This window comes from Helicoverpa armigera, chromosome 25, assembly GCF_030705265.1.
Source record: "Helicoverpa armigera isolate CAAS_96S chromosome 25, ASM3070526v1, whole genome shotgun sequence".
Classification (NCBI taxonomy): Eukaryota; Metazoa; Arthropoda; class Insecta; order Lepidoptera; family Noctuidae; genus Helicoverpa; species Helicoverpa armigera.
Window position 1 is genome coordinate 3,177,630 of NC_087144.1, and position 17,543 is coordinate 3,195,172.

General features: G+C 39.4%; 1 protein-coding gene across 4 annotated transcripts in view; it reads right to left on the bottom strand.

Moving 5' to 3' along the window:
• LOC110379940 (uncharacterized protein) overlaps nt 1–17,543 on the bottom strand; it is a 130,685-nt gene that overhangs the window by 57,214 nt on the left and 55,928 nt on the right. For all 4 annotated transcript variants that reach the window (XM_049845940.2, XM_049845937.2, XM_049845941.2 and 1 more), the window contains exons 2-3: nt 2,466–2,600; nt 713–1,570 (exon numbers count right to left, since the gene is read on the bottom strand). In XM_049845940.2, the coding sequence (XP_049701897.2) occupies nt 713–1,570; nt 2,466–2,600 (993 nt within the window). The remainder of the gene's footprint in view (nt 1–712; nt 1,571–2,465; nt 2,601–17,543) is intronic.

Here is a 17,543-nt window from a genome sequence, read left to right on the forward strand (position 1 = left end):
TAGGATGAGAAACAACATATGGGCGTCTGATTAACTTCACATCTACAAGAGAATTACAACATGTTACATCTTGCATTATTCTTAAATCCACGATAGAAAAGTTTAGTTTCACAGCTAAGTATACAAACTCACGTAAGAACTTTTCGAAGAACTTATTTATTTACTGCCACAAAATTAGATGAAACTTTTTAAAACGATTAAAATTGTTAATGCGAAATAAAGTATTTTCGGTATATAGGCATTTATGTATATCACACGTTTTTAGGAAATATACTGTTAAACCAAATCTACAATAACCAACAATCTTTGCAAAAAAAATGCCGAAACAAACCCCTCCAATAATTTTAACTTAAACGTCGGATAGCAGTCTTCAAAATCATAACAAGGGTTATAAAGGATCCTATACAAAGGTTTGCGGGTACGACCGACCGCCACCGCTTTCCCAGTTTGTTGGCAGAAGTTTAAAGCTAGGGTTAAACGCGGACCGGCCCGCAAAATCATATGTTTATTTTACATTGTAAATTTGTTTGGACAAAAATTATGTTATCAGGTTTTGGTGTGGTTTCATGCTTTGTATTTGAGAATGAGGAATTTAGAATATTTGGGAGCGCCCTAATCCACAAAACAGGGTCCTCTTTTTGCACCCTGTATAATTCAATAAGTCGTTACGACTTTACCGACAGCTGAAAAGACATGCATCATCTTGACTCACCTTGTTCTCTGAATCCCTGCGGTCCTGGTACGCCATACTCCTCATATGCTTCAGATATGCAGTCGTGATGGGCACGTTGTAGTCCATCTCCTCGCCGCCATAGTACGCCCCACCATCAGGTCTCCAAGGCTTCGGAAACCTCCCAAACGAGTTGGACGAATATTCAATACTCGAAGGCAACAACTTCTTTCTAGGCGGAGACCTCGACTTCGGAGGGTCTTTAGACGTTAAATTAGCTACATCGAGTGGATTATACTTTTTCTCTTTTTTGGGTTCAGTCTTATCATTAGATACTTTGCTATCCACAGTTTTAGTACTTTCGCCTTCTGACTGCCTCGTATCTTCATCTTTCTGCGGTCTTAGTAGTGGTGCTGGACTGACAGTTACAACATCTTCTACGTCTATTAGACTGTTATCGTCTTTGTCTATTTCAGGGTCTGTTCTGACTGGTTCCTCTTCTTGAAAAGCCGGTTCAACTGGAGAAGTTCTACTTAAAAGTGGTGCAGCCTCAAATCCGTTAACCTTCTTCGATGTCAACTCAATATACGTGGGTTCCGGATCCTCAACGTCAGTCGGTTTGGGGCTTTCAACTTTCTTGAGCGGCTGAAGTTCCGTGTATTCGAATTTCGGTTCGTAGTAATTAGAATGTGCGGCGTCTATCTCAGACTCCCAGTTGCGCGTGTAATCAGGCGCGCAGTGGGGCAGGAAGGGGAGGTAGGTGGGGTGTCGGGTGGGGGAGGGGGAGGGTGTCGGCAGGGGCGGCGGGGAGGCGCTGCGCGGGCGCCGCGCGCACTCCGCGCATCCGGTGAGGAAGCGCGTGACGGCCTCCCGCGGCAGGAACGCGTACGTCTCCGTAATCTGTTGGCGAAAACATCCGTGATTAAGGGAAAGGAGAGAATATATTCTTTTGTGATGTTTTTGTGTTCCACTGATAGCATTACGAGTGGACGCGGGTTGTTGGGAAACAAATGGAAATAACGCTCTCGAAGGTTTTGGAAATAAAGTGCTGTTTTTCATGATGTTGATCATGTTCGACCTGTTATCTGCAGGTAGACAAAAAATGAAGATGTTTTGTTCAATTACACTTTTGTCATACATATAACAACTAAAACTATTTCTTGGGTTGCTAAGTAACTAGTACGTACCTGATTAACATGTTGGTTAACGTATTTTAATTTTGCCAAAAGATAGAAAAAATATCCAATCAAATGTTCAGGTGAAAACAGCATTATTAAGGAAAATAGTACAATATCCAATTTAATAAAACGATAATTAGTTTAATGGGTGCCCACCTTCTATTTAGTACATTGCACCTATCCGTTCGTTATTGTAGATTAGATACAAAACTTAAGCTATGTAAGTTCTTTCCCTTGTGCGAACAAAACCCTCATTACGGTTATTTATAAAATTACCCAAATCCACATACATAAGGAATGTACCTATCTGAATTTGGGTAATTTTGAAGCACGCTAGCCACCGGTTTTATGAAACACAAAAGTTTTATGAAACCGGTGGCTAGCGCCATCTCTTGGCCACACGCTTATAAAGCACGAAGTTTGCGTTACCCCCCGGTTTCCTACTACCCTTAGTGATTCGAAAATGTACCACTAGGTGGCGCTTTCCTACATTATTTACTGAACTAGAATATAACGATGATGTTTTCGCTTTGCAGTTTTTACTGCTAAAACGCATAAGTAAAACATTTTAAATATTTAAATAACAAATTTTACATAGTAGTAACCAATATACTCACTGTTCTATAAGTTCTTTTTTGGCCCGCATGCTTTCCAGGTCTTCCTTCTAATTCTACGTGAACCGTGTAGATGATGTCGAAGAAATTTTCTACCACAGCCACCTTTCTGTAGACTGGTTCTTGATTTGGAGCATTCTGAAACAAGAAAAATATGATTGAATTAAAAATGTATATCTTCACAAACCGCCATCTAGCGTTAACAGGTTAGTACTAATGCATGGACAAGTTTCGTTCAGAAGTCGCTAGATGGCGTTACACGTCTGATTTAAAAGTTCAAATGGCATTTTGTTTTCGGCGCGCTTTATTGAAAGCTGTGCAATTTCCCGCCAGTAGTGTATTTTATAGTGTTTCTACTAACTGTTATGCTTATAAAATATCTAAGGACTTTAATTTCACCATAAAACTAAATACCTAAGTTAAAAAAAGTTTAAAAAAATCATGACGATTATCTCAGTTGACAAACACAGGGCTGTCCAAAGCGGGTATATCATGTAATTTGTTTCATAAATTACCCGCGGAGGGCAATTAGTCCCGCGATCGCAGGTCGGCCGTAATTAGCCCGTGCCGGGCGCACGGGACTGCCGTAATTAGCCGGACGACGGGCCCCGGGACTGCCATAATTACCGGGATCTGATGCGAGGCGCCGCACTATGTTTGCGGAATCCAACTTGGCTAAATAAATAGCATGTTGCATCCTCGTTTGTGATATTTATGTGAACATTGCCGTATTTACTGGGTAATTTTTCACGAGTAGGATTCCGCGAGCGTACATATTTCTGTGTGGCATTACTTTAAGTCGTCTTGTGCTGCTCATATGTTTAAGCTATGGCTAACTTTTACTATTATTTATATTTTAACATTAGGTACTTATTCTAAAGTGTACATTAACACTTGACTATTTTTAGTGCCTAACTAGTTATTTTACTATTTACCCACTGGTTTTGCTTGCAAAAACTAAATGGTATTCATCGATTTTAAATACGTTATCCAAAACTAAACATTTTGCCACATTATTTCCAAACTTGCTCTTTAACCCGTACTGTTAATTTTATTATCCAAAAAACCGCTTCAAAACTCCTACCGCCTCTATAAATCTTCGGTAAAAAAACACTTTATTTCACAGGCGCGGGCGACGAAACAGCCGTATCATCGGAGATGCTTATCCGGCGCGGTCTGGAAGTGGCCGCCGCAGGACTAATGCCCACGGCAATTACACGCGAAGCCGCCGCTTCTAGTGTGGGGGCCAGGTTTTTTGCGGATTTATAATACCTACCTATAGGTATTACGTAGGTACCAAGGAAATATATTTTTGTAAATGGTAACTTTGTTTATTTTAAATCTAATTGTGTGGTAGGGTAGGGTGAGAACATAATGAATCAGGTATGTTTTGCAAAATAACGGGAATTTAGCTGAAGATATTTTGTCAAAGACAAAAGCTTCTACAGATTTTGTACCTTACTTAGCGGGAAATTAAATAGTCCTTTGCAGTTTTGACCAAATTACATATTTAATAATAACTTTATGGTGCTAATACGATACGACAAATCATTCCTTAACCTCAAACATAACTTTAAAATAAAAATAAAAAATACAAAATCACCCAAAAAAAAAACTAAAAACAAAACGCGTTATAAAGACAGAGTCGCATCACTATGCCTCGAGCGCGCCAATTAGCAGAGAGCCACCCGCGCCATTCGCGCCGAGACAATTCTCCCGCCAAATAAAAATAAATTGTACGAAATATCCGCCACCCGCCCGCTTTGTAAAATGCTCAACTTCGACCAAATTGTATCTGTTGTCGAACAGAAATGTACGTGAATATAATATTACAGGTTTGAAGATGTTTTGTATTGTCTTTCTTGGGATGTTGACAATATTTGGTTACCTTTTGTACTTTTGTGAACCAGTCGACTTCGAGTAAGACAACGAAGTTCGGAGACCGTGTTGCTCGAAGTCATCCTTACTTATATAGGTAGGTCTGCTCTGCTGTCCGCAGTAAATGTATGTGGTTTTTATATAGGTAGGTATTTGCTCAAAGTTTATTATATGCGAATGTCAAAGACATAAACATACATTCTGAAACTATTATACCCATCTTAAGTACCATAAGATGAAAATAGCAGTCAAGTCAATTAAAATAGAGGGAAAACTGTACCCGCATCCAGTAAAACTACTTACTACAAAAAGTCTGAAAAAGTACGGTAACAAACTAAATAAATAACCTGTAACCGAGTCCTGTAAAAGAATCCTCTCAAACACAAGAAACAAATAAATTCTGTGCACTGCGAGTACTAGGCGAGCAGCAACAGGTGGTGGTGTGAGCAATGCCTCATTGCGATTACACCTGCGCGTTCGATACCACTTTGAGTCCGATCCAAGTTTCTTCGTACACAAAAAAAGCGCAGAAGGCGCAATGGGAAAATACAGCGGAATTCTAAGTGGTTACTTGGCAAGTCGCCCTCGCTATGATCCGCAGTAATATTTTAGTTCACACCAAACCAAAGAATGGAGTATTATGTATGTACTTTAATAAATAAAGATTATGGAATCCTTACCTATGTAAACTAATTTATGGGATCTAGGTATCCTATAGCGCTTTCAGCGACCGACTCAACAATGGGAGCAAAAGGAAGCATTTTTCTTGAATATTAAATAGATACTCTATCCCTATTATTATTCCATCTAATCCACATCGGTTCTATTCACTTCCAGGTTTCTTATTATGCGCCGACTAGACTTTCTGAAATTCTTGCATATTTGTTGATAGCTACGGCGCCATACGGGTAACTTTTCTTTAAAGTTGCTACTTCGGAAATGTGCAGTATTGTGCTTATGATTTGTGGGAAAATTGTTATAACGTTAATAAAAGTCCCTTGAATGTCCTATGAGTAGGTAAGTAAGTACATAAAATACAATATTATAATAGTGGGTTGAAAGTTGAAATGTCATAAGAATAGATAAGATAATAACACAAACAAATGAAAACAAAAACTTTTTCCAAAACGTCACAACATTTCGTTTCTTGCAACTCAGAATTCATAAAATAAAGGAGCTTGTCAAAATAAATAATGTAATGAATCGCCAACAATTTAAAACAGGCTCCAACTCCCTTATGTAATATGGTCTCCTAGTACTCTCTGGGGTGGCGATGGCGGCCGGATGAACAGACAGAGGGGGATATCCGGCCCTGCCAGTTGAACCGGTAACCGAATGTGACGCTCACGACTTCATAATGGAAGGAATTTTATACTATTGACTTTTATTTGTAAAAAAAAAGGACGAAAGAAAACAATACCTTAAGTTTGAGTCGTACAACTAATAATTAACACACTAAACAATGGCGATGGAAAAACATTGCAAGAAAACTTGGACTCAAAAGTCTGATATAATGATGATCTTGATTGCCAATGACGACACAAACAAACACTATTTATTGGCTTTCAAAAGAACGTCAATACATCCTTGCCGAAGACTAAGATAGCTGAAACGGATTAAAACCTAGATGCCTAGATTTTACATACCGAACACAAAGTTTTACATCAAAGTGAGGTTTACATGAACAACGCAGTCCATTACACAGAGAGTGGCCATCGGAAGCCCGTCCATTTTGAGGCTAAAACCAGGGCTGTTAGGCTAAGTTTAGACGAGCGGACAGACAGAAATGACGCGACTTTTTAGGGACGAAATGACTCCCTGTGATATGTGTGGAGTCGGAGGGATTATTTTAAAAATCAGAATGACTGAAATCCGTCCATGTTGTGGCCCGTACCCCTTTGTGATTCAACTCTTTCGAACAATCCCGTGGATGTCAAATGTCTACGCTCATCAAACTTGAAGTTTCTTTGTGTGGCCGTTGTGACGACGCTTTTCCGTTTCACACAGAAATTCGTTGCATATCTGATTCAGACCATGACATTTCTTGGCGTATGATCATGGCCTGTCCAGGCGAAATTACCTAAGTTTGTTTACTTCGCTTTCACGCTTAAATACCTCTATAGTCCACCGGACGCGAAATGTAATTTTCTCAGGATGATGCGGGTGAAAACTCGATTAAAATCGACGATTGTTCTATTATTTGAATTCAGAACAACTTCAAACAGCCTTATGTCGTTTGACATACGGTGTACCGCATGACAGTGTAACCTCACCTTACGGGAGTCTCCACTAGGAGCTAACGACTTGGGTTTGGTGCAGCACGCCACAGCGCGCACGCTCAGGCAAGGATGCTCAGTCAGGGAGACAAGGCCATTCTGTGTTCTGTGTTGATGTGGGGTTTTGACTATTAATTGATTGCAATTGAAGCAATAAGTTATAAGTACAGTCTTGCAAAGCATCTCATGTATAAACTATAAACCGGCTTAAAATTAAGGCATTTATGAGAAAATAAATGGTGTTATTCGTTTATAAAAAACAATATTTGGACACAAATGACCTGTGCTCTTCCTGCTAATTTGATGAGGATAGTAGGTACATAAGTTGGATTGAATTATACATAGGGTTACTGTATTATTGACATAAAGATTCAGTTACAAATGCATTAGTGTGTAGGTACATCACTGCATTGTAAATGTGTAACATTAAACTTTAACGATATAATTCTCACACTACAAACACTGATTTACTAACACGAGCTGACCAACCTAACCCTATCACCGCTCGCGTTAAAAAAATACACCCGTGCCGGTCGCCAAAATCGTACCATTCGCCAAAATCGGCACGTGAGTGATTAAGCAGCGGCAGCGGTGAGACAGTGGTGTGGTCGCGTCGCGTCGGACGGCAATTGATCTACGATCGTTAGTCGCGGCGGCCCCGGTCGCTGCGACCCGCTACATTCCTGATACCGTAGGGTTGGTAATGGCGAAATTATTATTGTAAGATTAAGGTTTATAAATGTCCTTTACGTTTGTCTTGTCACTGGGGAAGTTTTGACAATATACCTAGGGCTCCTGAGTCATACATACATACGTATATGTATAATGGACTAGAAGCAGGGGTCCAGCATTCAACGTGCTTTCCACAAAAACACGGTATAGAATTTGACATGTTTTCTACATAAGAGTCACCCATCCGTGAACAGATCGCGGCAAGCGTTACTTAACCTATGATTAGTCGACCCATGCCGCTATCAACCTAAAAGCCAAAAGCTCCATATTTATTCCTTTTTACAATAAAAAATGCAAAGATCAACCCAATATTAAAATACAGTAACATTGACAGCCCTACCAACCCTAAGATGCCCGACACTTGATCCGCGATCCCAACCGTGCCAGCCCGACGTCGACGCCAAAACACTATACACCCCTACACATACATATACAGGATGATCGACGACCCGACTCGCCGCCCCGAGTGGGGCGCGCTTCGGCAAAATCGACGATGCGGCTTCGCCCCGCGTGGGGCGCGCTTCGGCAAAATCGACGATGCGGCTTCGCCCCGCGTGGGGCGCGCTTCGGCAAATCGCCCGCCGGCATACGAATAGTAATTACGAATTGGAGCCGTGTCGATGTAAGCCGGATATAGGGTTACAAGTAGTTTTTTTTATATATAAGTTGCTGTTTCTGTTGAGTTTTTGAACCTTGTGGACCTAAGATTTTCGGCCTCGTTTATTATAATAACTATAGCCCTGGTTTCACATGGATATGAATGATGATCTTTTGTCATGAATCCAACTATTTATCGCTTAATGTCGTAATAATATTATAGTCAGTTAAACATATTTTTTTAAGTTTGCGAAAAAACGGACGGAGCGCAGGGCAACTTCTGTATAATACCACAGATGACTAAACAGTTACTTCAAAAGTAATATTCTGGGATAAAGCACTCAAAATATATTAGCTAGTGTAGTTGTACCATATGGTTAAGAGCCATACAAGTTTCAATATTCGATCGATGTTAACCAATGCTAGGGGGTGTCAAAATTAAATAAAACTCTTACAGATTGCCTTCACTCGATCATAACAGACATTTGCTATTGTATTAAGTCGTGGGGAAAAGAGGCATGGTTTATCCCCCTTGTTATAAAGAATGTCAGTACCTACAGGAAGATATTTGGAAGAGTAGCATGATTTTGTGGGAAGTTACACGTTTTATGCGACTGAAATTCGGGATTTTAATCAATGAAGAAGAAAAAAGGTCTTTAGCTATTAATTTGCAAATTACATTGGTAAAGATATCGGACAACCCCAGCAGATATTTGACCGCATAATTTACTTCCCACATAAAAACTGGAAAATTACCTATGTTATAATCATTCGTACCTATGTTATTTGACACATACAATTGTTTAACAGTTTTCATCCATTGTTTCTCCCATGTACACCCCAGTTACTCCAAAAAGAAAGTACCAACTGAAGGAGTTTCACATACCTACACATTATATACTCTAACGTTCTGAAACAAGGTCTCTCAGTCCTGTCGAGTGTTAGCGACCCGCAGCTTCTCGCCCCCAGTGCTGTTTGCTCCGGGACACTTTCATCTAGTTTGCGGACAATAGGGTGACTAGGATGAGTGGGGAATTTTAGGATTTTTTGCGAACGATATATGAGGGGTTAAAGTGTATTGTAGCGGCTTGATGTGTAACATAGTAAAGACACTCAATGAGTAACTGTCAAAACAATTATTGTTATTGGATATTTTTATTGAAATTTTTAAGTCATCAAGAGGTGTACGGAACAGAAAAAGCTTTCATAGTGATACGCCAAGTGGAGCTTATGTACTGGTTTCATATATTGCGCCAACTCTTATCGATTTTGGGGTCCTAAAGTAATAATAAAATCTGATTTTTCCTTTAAATTAGTTTATTTTATCCAAACAACTCATTCTTTTTTCAAGAACCATATTACATAGAGTTCCACAGTATTTCCAAAAGCACAGTCACCCTACAGCCACCATGTTCAATAGCCTGCTTTTTGCTCAGCGTCTCTAATACGGAATGTTTTGTAGACACCGCTCAAATGGCTTTGTGACGATTCCGCTCAAGACGACTGCCATCCCATGATTAGTTTGCATAGAAGCTGCTCTCTGCAGATGCGCAGAGAGGGAAAAAGGAACAGAAATACATGGCTATGTATAGGGGTAATTGACTTTTTTTTTGTTTATGTACTTGTTCAGAAAAGTTCCTGTATCGCTATTTAATAAGCACTCGCTAGTACAGAGATATGCCCCAACTAAGTTGGAAAAAAACTTTTGAACGAAATCCACCCCAAAATAAACCGCATTCAATTTGCGTCTATCCAATCCTCCACCGCAAAACTTACAAACACCGAACAAAACCTTCAAATAAAACCTAATTAAAAAAACATTATTCCGCAGCCAACTTCGTGCACATTTCCGACAAACGTAGCACGGGATCGGGCTCAAAATAGTCACATCACTAACGCCCCATTAAAATCAGGACACCACTATTTGCGGCGGGCCGTCCCAACCCTTCGGACGTCGGCCGTTTGCATATGTGCCGTGCCGTAACTGCCGTCTGTGTCGTTCGTGCCGAAAATGTCCACTCTGCCGTGGAGAACAAAATGAGTAGTGGAGCTGCCGTAACGGACAATCTCCTAAGAAAATAGCGCGCCAAAATACGGGTATGCGGAGGATGGGGAACACCCATATACGCCTTTTTTAGATCCGATTATTTTTTACATTGTCAAAAATCGTTGTCAGATGTCTTAAAGAGCCACAACACCTCGTTCGGTCACTCATAACTGATCGTTTTGGTCATGTCCATCGTACGTTTTAGACCTAGAAGAAGGCCTGCCTGCATTGTGGCATCTCCACTCATCTTTTACTCCGTGACTCTGCCCGTGAAACGAACAACGGATAGTCGCATTGACGCAAAGTACGCTTGGCAGAATTAGTAGTTTGATTAACTACTGACGCTTAATGGATTGGACGCCGGTCAGTGATGTTCGAGGTGCTTAGGCCTATGTTAATGTTATTAAGAGGTTTGTCTGTGTGTGGGAGGTAGATATTGAATTTGGTGAAGGGGATTTGAACATCAACAACATCAACTGCCGTGAGCTAGGTCAGCTAGGTTGTCTTTTAATAGGTGACGAAAGAAGTTGAGAAGATGACATGATAAAGACAACGGTAACTCCAAATTGTGTTAAAACGTCCGATAATAAACCGATACGTGATTTTCAATATAACCAACATCTCTGAACCCAATGAGGGGTAAAAATACAAATTCCCATTATCGGGCCGCCGCTGTATTTTACGACCGCCAACATAAGTGATGGGGAGGGAATATCCGTAACCGGGACCACACATCTCCGTTCCGACACGTCTGTCTGCCCGACGCTATTGTGTCCGACAGACCGACACTCCTCGCAAGAATTCCCGAACTGAAATATTAAAACTCGCACGGCTTTATCAAATTGTTCGTGCGAGCTCGCTGATGAAATGTAATGTAAGCTTAAAAATTGTTGCGAAATGTTGCTGGGATTTTGTAGACAATGTGAAGAAGTGATTACAATTGGAATGTTTGCAGATATGAATACTCTTATTTTGTTTTGTTTCTCTATCATCCTCGCTCGACCTCTATCTTTCGCATTATAATTTCGTTGATCACATGAGACCTATAGTTTACATACAAGGTTTGATGACCGATACAAAGCTTTCTCCAGCTCCATAAAAATCTCAACGCGAAAATCGCGAACAGAAGTCCTCAGCCAGCCATTCATAAAATATTCAAAAGTGAAGTCACATTCAGGATCTTTGGGTGCACCGAAACCCGGCCGAAAGCTCTCGTAAGTAACCCTCATAAAGTATCGGGTCCCTTCCATTGTTGAGGGACGATTTTTACCTGTCAAGTGTCTCTGTGACCCGGATTAGCAGCGGAGGGTTGAATGAGTGCGACCCGGCTTGAGAACTTGATGCCTAGATACGGTTAAAAGATAAATCTTTTTTGGGTTTTGTCTGAGATGGTGGCGAGACTAACAAAGTGAATGTTTGGGAGCAAAAACATTTGAAGTATCTAAAATACACAAAATTGCATGGATATACAATCCTAATAAACAGCTACGTTAATACCAGGAGCGCATAAGTATATTGCACATTTCAACTAAAAAATCTCATGCCTCTCCCCTAATAATAATACGCATGGGTACCAGGGCTTCATACAAAGGCAGGCGTTTACCTACAATTCCACAGGATCCAGCTCCCGCATCGGTACAGACCACATGCCCGAGGCAAGTTCGCAGTAAAAATATAACCGACATATTGTGGCCTGTGGGATATATTGCGGTTACATTTATGCGATCCTAGTGTTTCTGCATTTCGTGCTTTGTATTTTTACGGGAAATTAGAGGTCACCTTTGAAACAAAAATTAGAAGCATCATACCTACAAGTCTATTAAAAGAAAAAGCATTTTGATAAACTCATACTTTAACGTATTTTTGTACTTCAGTTCATTTAAATAAATCATTATGGTTTTATTTCTGGAACTGTTTTCATGTATGCGGATCATATTTAAGTTACGCAACGAATGAATCAAAATATTCGTGTTTCATCAATATTTATTTTAAGTGCATATTCATTTCTCTCTGTGTAGCAAAATGCGTATTGAGGCATTAAAAGAATGCAAATGAAAAGTAACACATTTTTGGCAGTTGCAAATTCGTATCGATATCAGAATTAAAGGGTCGGTCAAAGTTAGTATGTAAGACAAGACTTAAATTATGTGACTATCAAACCACGACGAGTAACAACGACAGAACACGCTGTATAACAATTTTCCTGGAAATAAAAAGAACCCCCACTATAACCGAGAAGGGAAAACACTAAAGACGACGACAGCCACAATTAACAAAGACGGGAAAACTGGTAAGCGGGAGCAAACGAGAACGTGACGTAATAAAAGAACATAAAAACTACCAGGGGACCAGAGATGGGAGGGGTAGGACGCTCGGGCGTAAATAGCCGGGACCATCCGGCGAGCGAAGCACCCCGCAGGGTTGACACGCTTGACACAAGCGGATACGGGCGAAAAGTTTGAAGCCAACTAGTTCGCGTAACACCCAAGGGATAATAGGGTGATAATGTGAAGTAAGAACTGTCTGTGAGTTTTAACGACATACTAGAACTAGACAGCGGTAGTCGAACGGTTTAAAGCACTATGCAACAAACTGGGAGCGACATTTTCTCTGCTGTATTCGTCATACGACCGTTAATTGTGGAAGTCCAACTTTGTAAAACACATATGTAAATTCCTTTTCAATTCGCTGCGTACATAAGACCTTTGCAATATATGTCTGACATAGTAAATAAAAATCAATTTCGAAAAACAAAATGCAGTATATTTTTCTCGTTTCTGCCAGCCCTGGTGAGGCGAATGACAATAGTCCGGCGTGTCGATACTGTGACGTTTAACAGCGCGGCAAAACGTCAGATATACACACTCCAGTAGGTTTAACGGTTTATATTCTCTCTGCACTGAAACTAAAGCATTTTTAATGGCTTGCCATCGCCATTAGCTGATTGATAAAGGATTTCAATACAAGATCTATCCGTTGTTTTGGGGATAGAGATTGATTTTTGAAATTAGCTCCATAGTATAAAGTCATACAAACTCAAAGGACGGATAGAGATGGGTGTATTGAAAGGTGCAGTATAATTAATGTACAACAACAATATTGAAGATTCTAGGAGCAGATTTGTCGACGCTTTCAAACTAAAGTTTTCATGAAAATCTAAGTACTAAGTTTTTTCAGGTTTCTATGGATGCCATACGACGTTATCACAATTTTGGCGAAGGCAAAAGTTTTCTTATAGAAAAAATAAATAAATAAATATCTTAGTGCAATTGAAAAGGCGACAAAAAATCACTTAGCGCAATCTAACGTCACTATACAATACGGTTTCTAATCTAAAGTACTAGGCGCGCATAACGATATAAGAATTATTCGTATTAGGAAAAACTATAGAGTACCGGTAATCGTCATCTGCCTAGCCTTTTCCCATCTATGTTGGGGTCGGCTTCCAGTCTAACGGATGCATCTGAGTACCAATGTTTTATAAGGAGCGACTGCCTATCTGACCTCCTCAACCCAGTTACCCGGGTAACCCAACACCCCTTGGTAAGACTGATAGTCAGACTGGCTGGCCTATGCATTATGCATATAATTTGTTCAAGTTTATGTTGTTGTTTTTAAGAATCTAAGTCAAAAACTTGCTAAGCCTTTACCAACCCGAGCACGCAGTACTAATCATCTCTAATAGGGTTGAAAGCAGTGTTGTGCCACGAAACACGTATCGATATGAATCGATAAGACACGTCCCGCGCTGCTCATAGACAATTGAATTAGTGTTCCGGGACTCACGTTTATTATCTACGGTGTCTGAAGAAAAACATAGACAATTTAATTATTTTTGCTTCTGTGGCTTTATAGTAAGTATGATTGAAGCTAGTGATGATCTCGTGGGAATAAATGATTTTATTTTGGGTCGATTCATAGTTTTTATTCGTTATTTTTTTACTGTAATAGGCTGCATACACATCATCATGTATTCAAGTGTTTAAGAAATCGTACTCGTATATAGGTTCTGGGAATATAGGTAATCAATCAATTCACGAAATAAATGATATTTTTGTGGTTTCATTTTGTTGATTGGTTTTCTTAAGCAAATATTATTAAGTAATTCAACTTATCCATACAAATATTATTTTTAATGCTAAATAGACCACATATATTTTTCTTTAAGACTTTGTGGTAAAACGACTCGAGTAGTTAGTATGAAATCTATAGAAGATCTGCCGGGGCTGCGGGATTGTTCGAAAGAGTTGCCACGGCCCTGGTTGTACATAAAGAACTGCAGAAAGAACATGGTGGGTTTTAGTCAGTAAGAGTCTGACACTCCCTCACGCTGCTAACCCACAGCAATCAAATAACCCCTCCCGGGTTATTTGATGATTCCCCATTAAAAAAAACTACTTATAGAGATAGGCACCCGGAGACGAATATTACATTATGGGCTACCTTTTACCCCGATGTCGGAAAGAAATTACCCAAAACTAAGCGATACAGCAAGTTGCTGATTAAAACTATACTATACATACAAAAAACAATAAAATCATGTATTTTTTACTTTCATAACTGCGTTCAAAAACGGCTTCGAGTCCGCAGCAACGAGAATGACCTCAATTTATTTGCAAGGTCCGTTCGATAGTACTTTTAATTTTCAAAATTGTACTAGGAGCACAAGCAGACGAGGAGCGTGTTTTTCGAAAACGCGAACCGCTTTTTTTTTTTGAGAAACAGATACGAGGCTAGTTATCATATTATGTTCCTATTGAACATTAATAGCTTGTCAACTTTTTGCTAATTGGTTATTTTTCCTTATCGCGTTCGGTTTGGGTCATAGTTTAAATGTTAGTTTAGTGTCTGTTATCAGAAATCATTTAGATAAATACATAATTATTAGAAAATTTAAATATCTAACAGCCGTACCCTATATTCTATCTATATACATATCTGTGGATTTGCTAGAGATAGAATTTGAATGACATTAGCCCCATACGAGTATTGTCAAATTCCTATTTCTAGTAAACATGAAAATATATGCATAGAATTGAGATCGGCCGTAAGTGTCTAAATATTCGTTAAGTAACTCAAAGTAAGTTTTGTGTCTAGTACCTACAGAAAGATGTTGAAAACGGCATTTAATCTTTATTAAAATTTTTGATGCCAAATGGTTCAAACTGACCCATGAGCGCTCACGAGTGCTTCTGTGATCAACATCAACTTTTCAAAATTGAAAGGTCAAATCATAAGCAACTCTACTACATATTTTTGTTCTTAGAATAGATAGAACAGAAAGATATATTTGGGACCTATATCGCATTTTGACATAGTGAAAAGGTGACAAAAGTCACCACTCGCAAATCTAACACCAATATACAATACAGTTTCTAATCTCAAGTACCAGGCGCGCATAACGATAAAAGGGTTATTCGTATTAGGAAAAACTAAGGCGGCGTGTAGGTAATAAGATGACGCAAGCTAAGTGACGCGGCGTGTACACATGTGCTTCGGGCATCAGTCACCTCGAGTTGCGTCCCCGCGTGGTTTGCCCCCGGGCTAATAGGGCTGTACGGGAAATATGTCGATAAATTTTGGGTTATTTAGTGGTTTATATTTTTTTCGAAAAATCAAATTAATTGATGCAATGTCGTAGTTAGATATTTTGATTTGTGAACAATAAAGTATCTGTTTGTGGTCCTTAATGTGACCTTTAGTTTACATTTAGATCAAGATTTATTTCATCAAGCAGATTACTATACGAACCAGGTTTTTTTTAATATGATGAAGATATACACGCTTAGGTATTTAAGTATTACTACAATTAAGGAAGCGGAAAGCAGTTCAAACTCTATTCACCTGAAATTCTTCAAAAGTTGTCTGGTTTATATCCTTTAATGGCTATTTTCTTGGTTCTGACTTGTCTTTAAACAATATATAGAAAACAAGAAGTCGTCAACCAGAGCACCGCCGATATATCCTTTACTTTCCATCTCCAATATACATCCTACCCAATCCCACAGTTGATACCCAAATATTCAGAATATTCTCAGTTCAAGAGAATAAATCATAAAATATCTGCAACCAAGTTCGAGTCAGCCCTAACTACGACGGGAGCAACAGCGCCAGGAGGCGAGGGGTGGCGACGCGACGGGCAGGGGGGGGGCGGAAGTGTCGTGCGTGCGATTTAATTCCATCGCCGCCGCGCGCCCGGGACACAAGCCCGAGCACACTCGAGCCGAGGGATGGGACGGTAATTATGCAGAGTATCGACTGTCGATAGTTACGTAATGTCATGGTTGTAGTTTTTCGAGGGCTGGGCAGAATTGTGTGTTGACTTAATACTTTTAATGTGGCTCATTTTGACAGTAAATTCTGATGCATTTGTTGAATGTTGCAGTTGTTTATAAAGTCATCTTTAGAAACTTAATTTCCTATAGGTACGCAATAAATTTTGAGTTTAGACCCAGATATTGCAAAAAACATTGGGTGTATAGAAAAAACCCTACTCAATATTCATACCTCGTATTTCCCTCACACCCAGTTTGTCTCTCAATATCAAAAGCCAACACACCTTTACACCTATAAACAGATACAAAATACTCCGGATATCGATAAGTTAGTCCCATCCCTGTGCTCGTGAAAGGCGGTGGAAGCGGCGGGCTGGTCGTAAAATTGCGAGACCAGGTGATTCTGTCGGCGTTACACCTACATACAGACACTATGTACTTAGCACAGGGCTGGCGCGAATCAGTGTTATTAGTAATTTTTGTATTTATTTTGTTTTTGATTTGAGTTTGTTAGGTGAAACTGGTTTTGTGTCTTATTGAACTTGGTGGAGCCAATTGGTAGGTGATATTAGTTTTGTGTCCTATTGGTGGAGTTAATGAGACCGATAGTATTTTGTTGTGGCATCTATTTGTAAGGACGAGGTCAAGTACAGGTCTTTGGGATACTAGCTTTTTACTTCCACGTGATTAATTCAATATTTTAAAGTTTTAGTTAATTTAGTAAATATGTAATATTTATTTTATAATGAAATGCAGTGTCACCTTCACAATTGACATTATTTACTAATACAATTTAGTAGTAGTAGCAGTATAAAAGATTTTTCGATCAGTAAAATATTTAAAGCTAATTACTTTAAAAAAAACATAAAGTACCTGCTTACGCTCTATTTCTATGTACCTACTATAATAATAAACATATAACTTCACTATGATCTACAGACTACAAGCAAACGTTAGACGGAATTCACGGAATAACAAGTCTGTTATTGAAAACCTTCGTCAGATGATGTTGTGCTATGTTTGCTCGAGTTTACAGTGGCGGTTCGTGAAATTGAGAGAACAGGTGATTATGTCGGCACTCGGCAGCGTCACACTCACCTATGTGCATGTATGGTACGCTATGTGCCGGGGTTTAGGGTTGCCACTGGCAAACAAATATTTATAAAGTCTTCTTTCTTTATTGTTTTTTTAAGGTTGGTCTATGTGTAAATAATAGTTGTGAACGGATCAAAAGAAGGTCCTTTTTGGTTTGCAGTTATAAGATGCATCTTTTTAG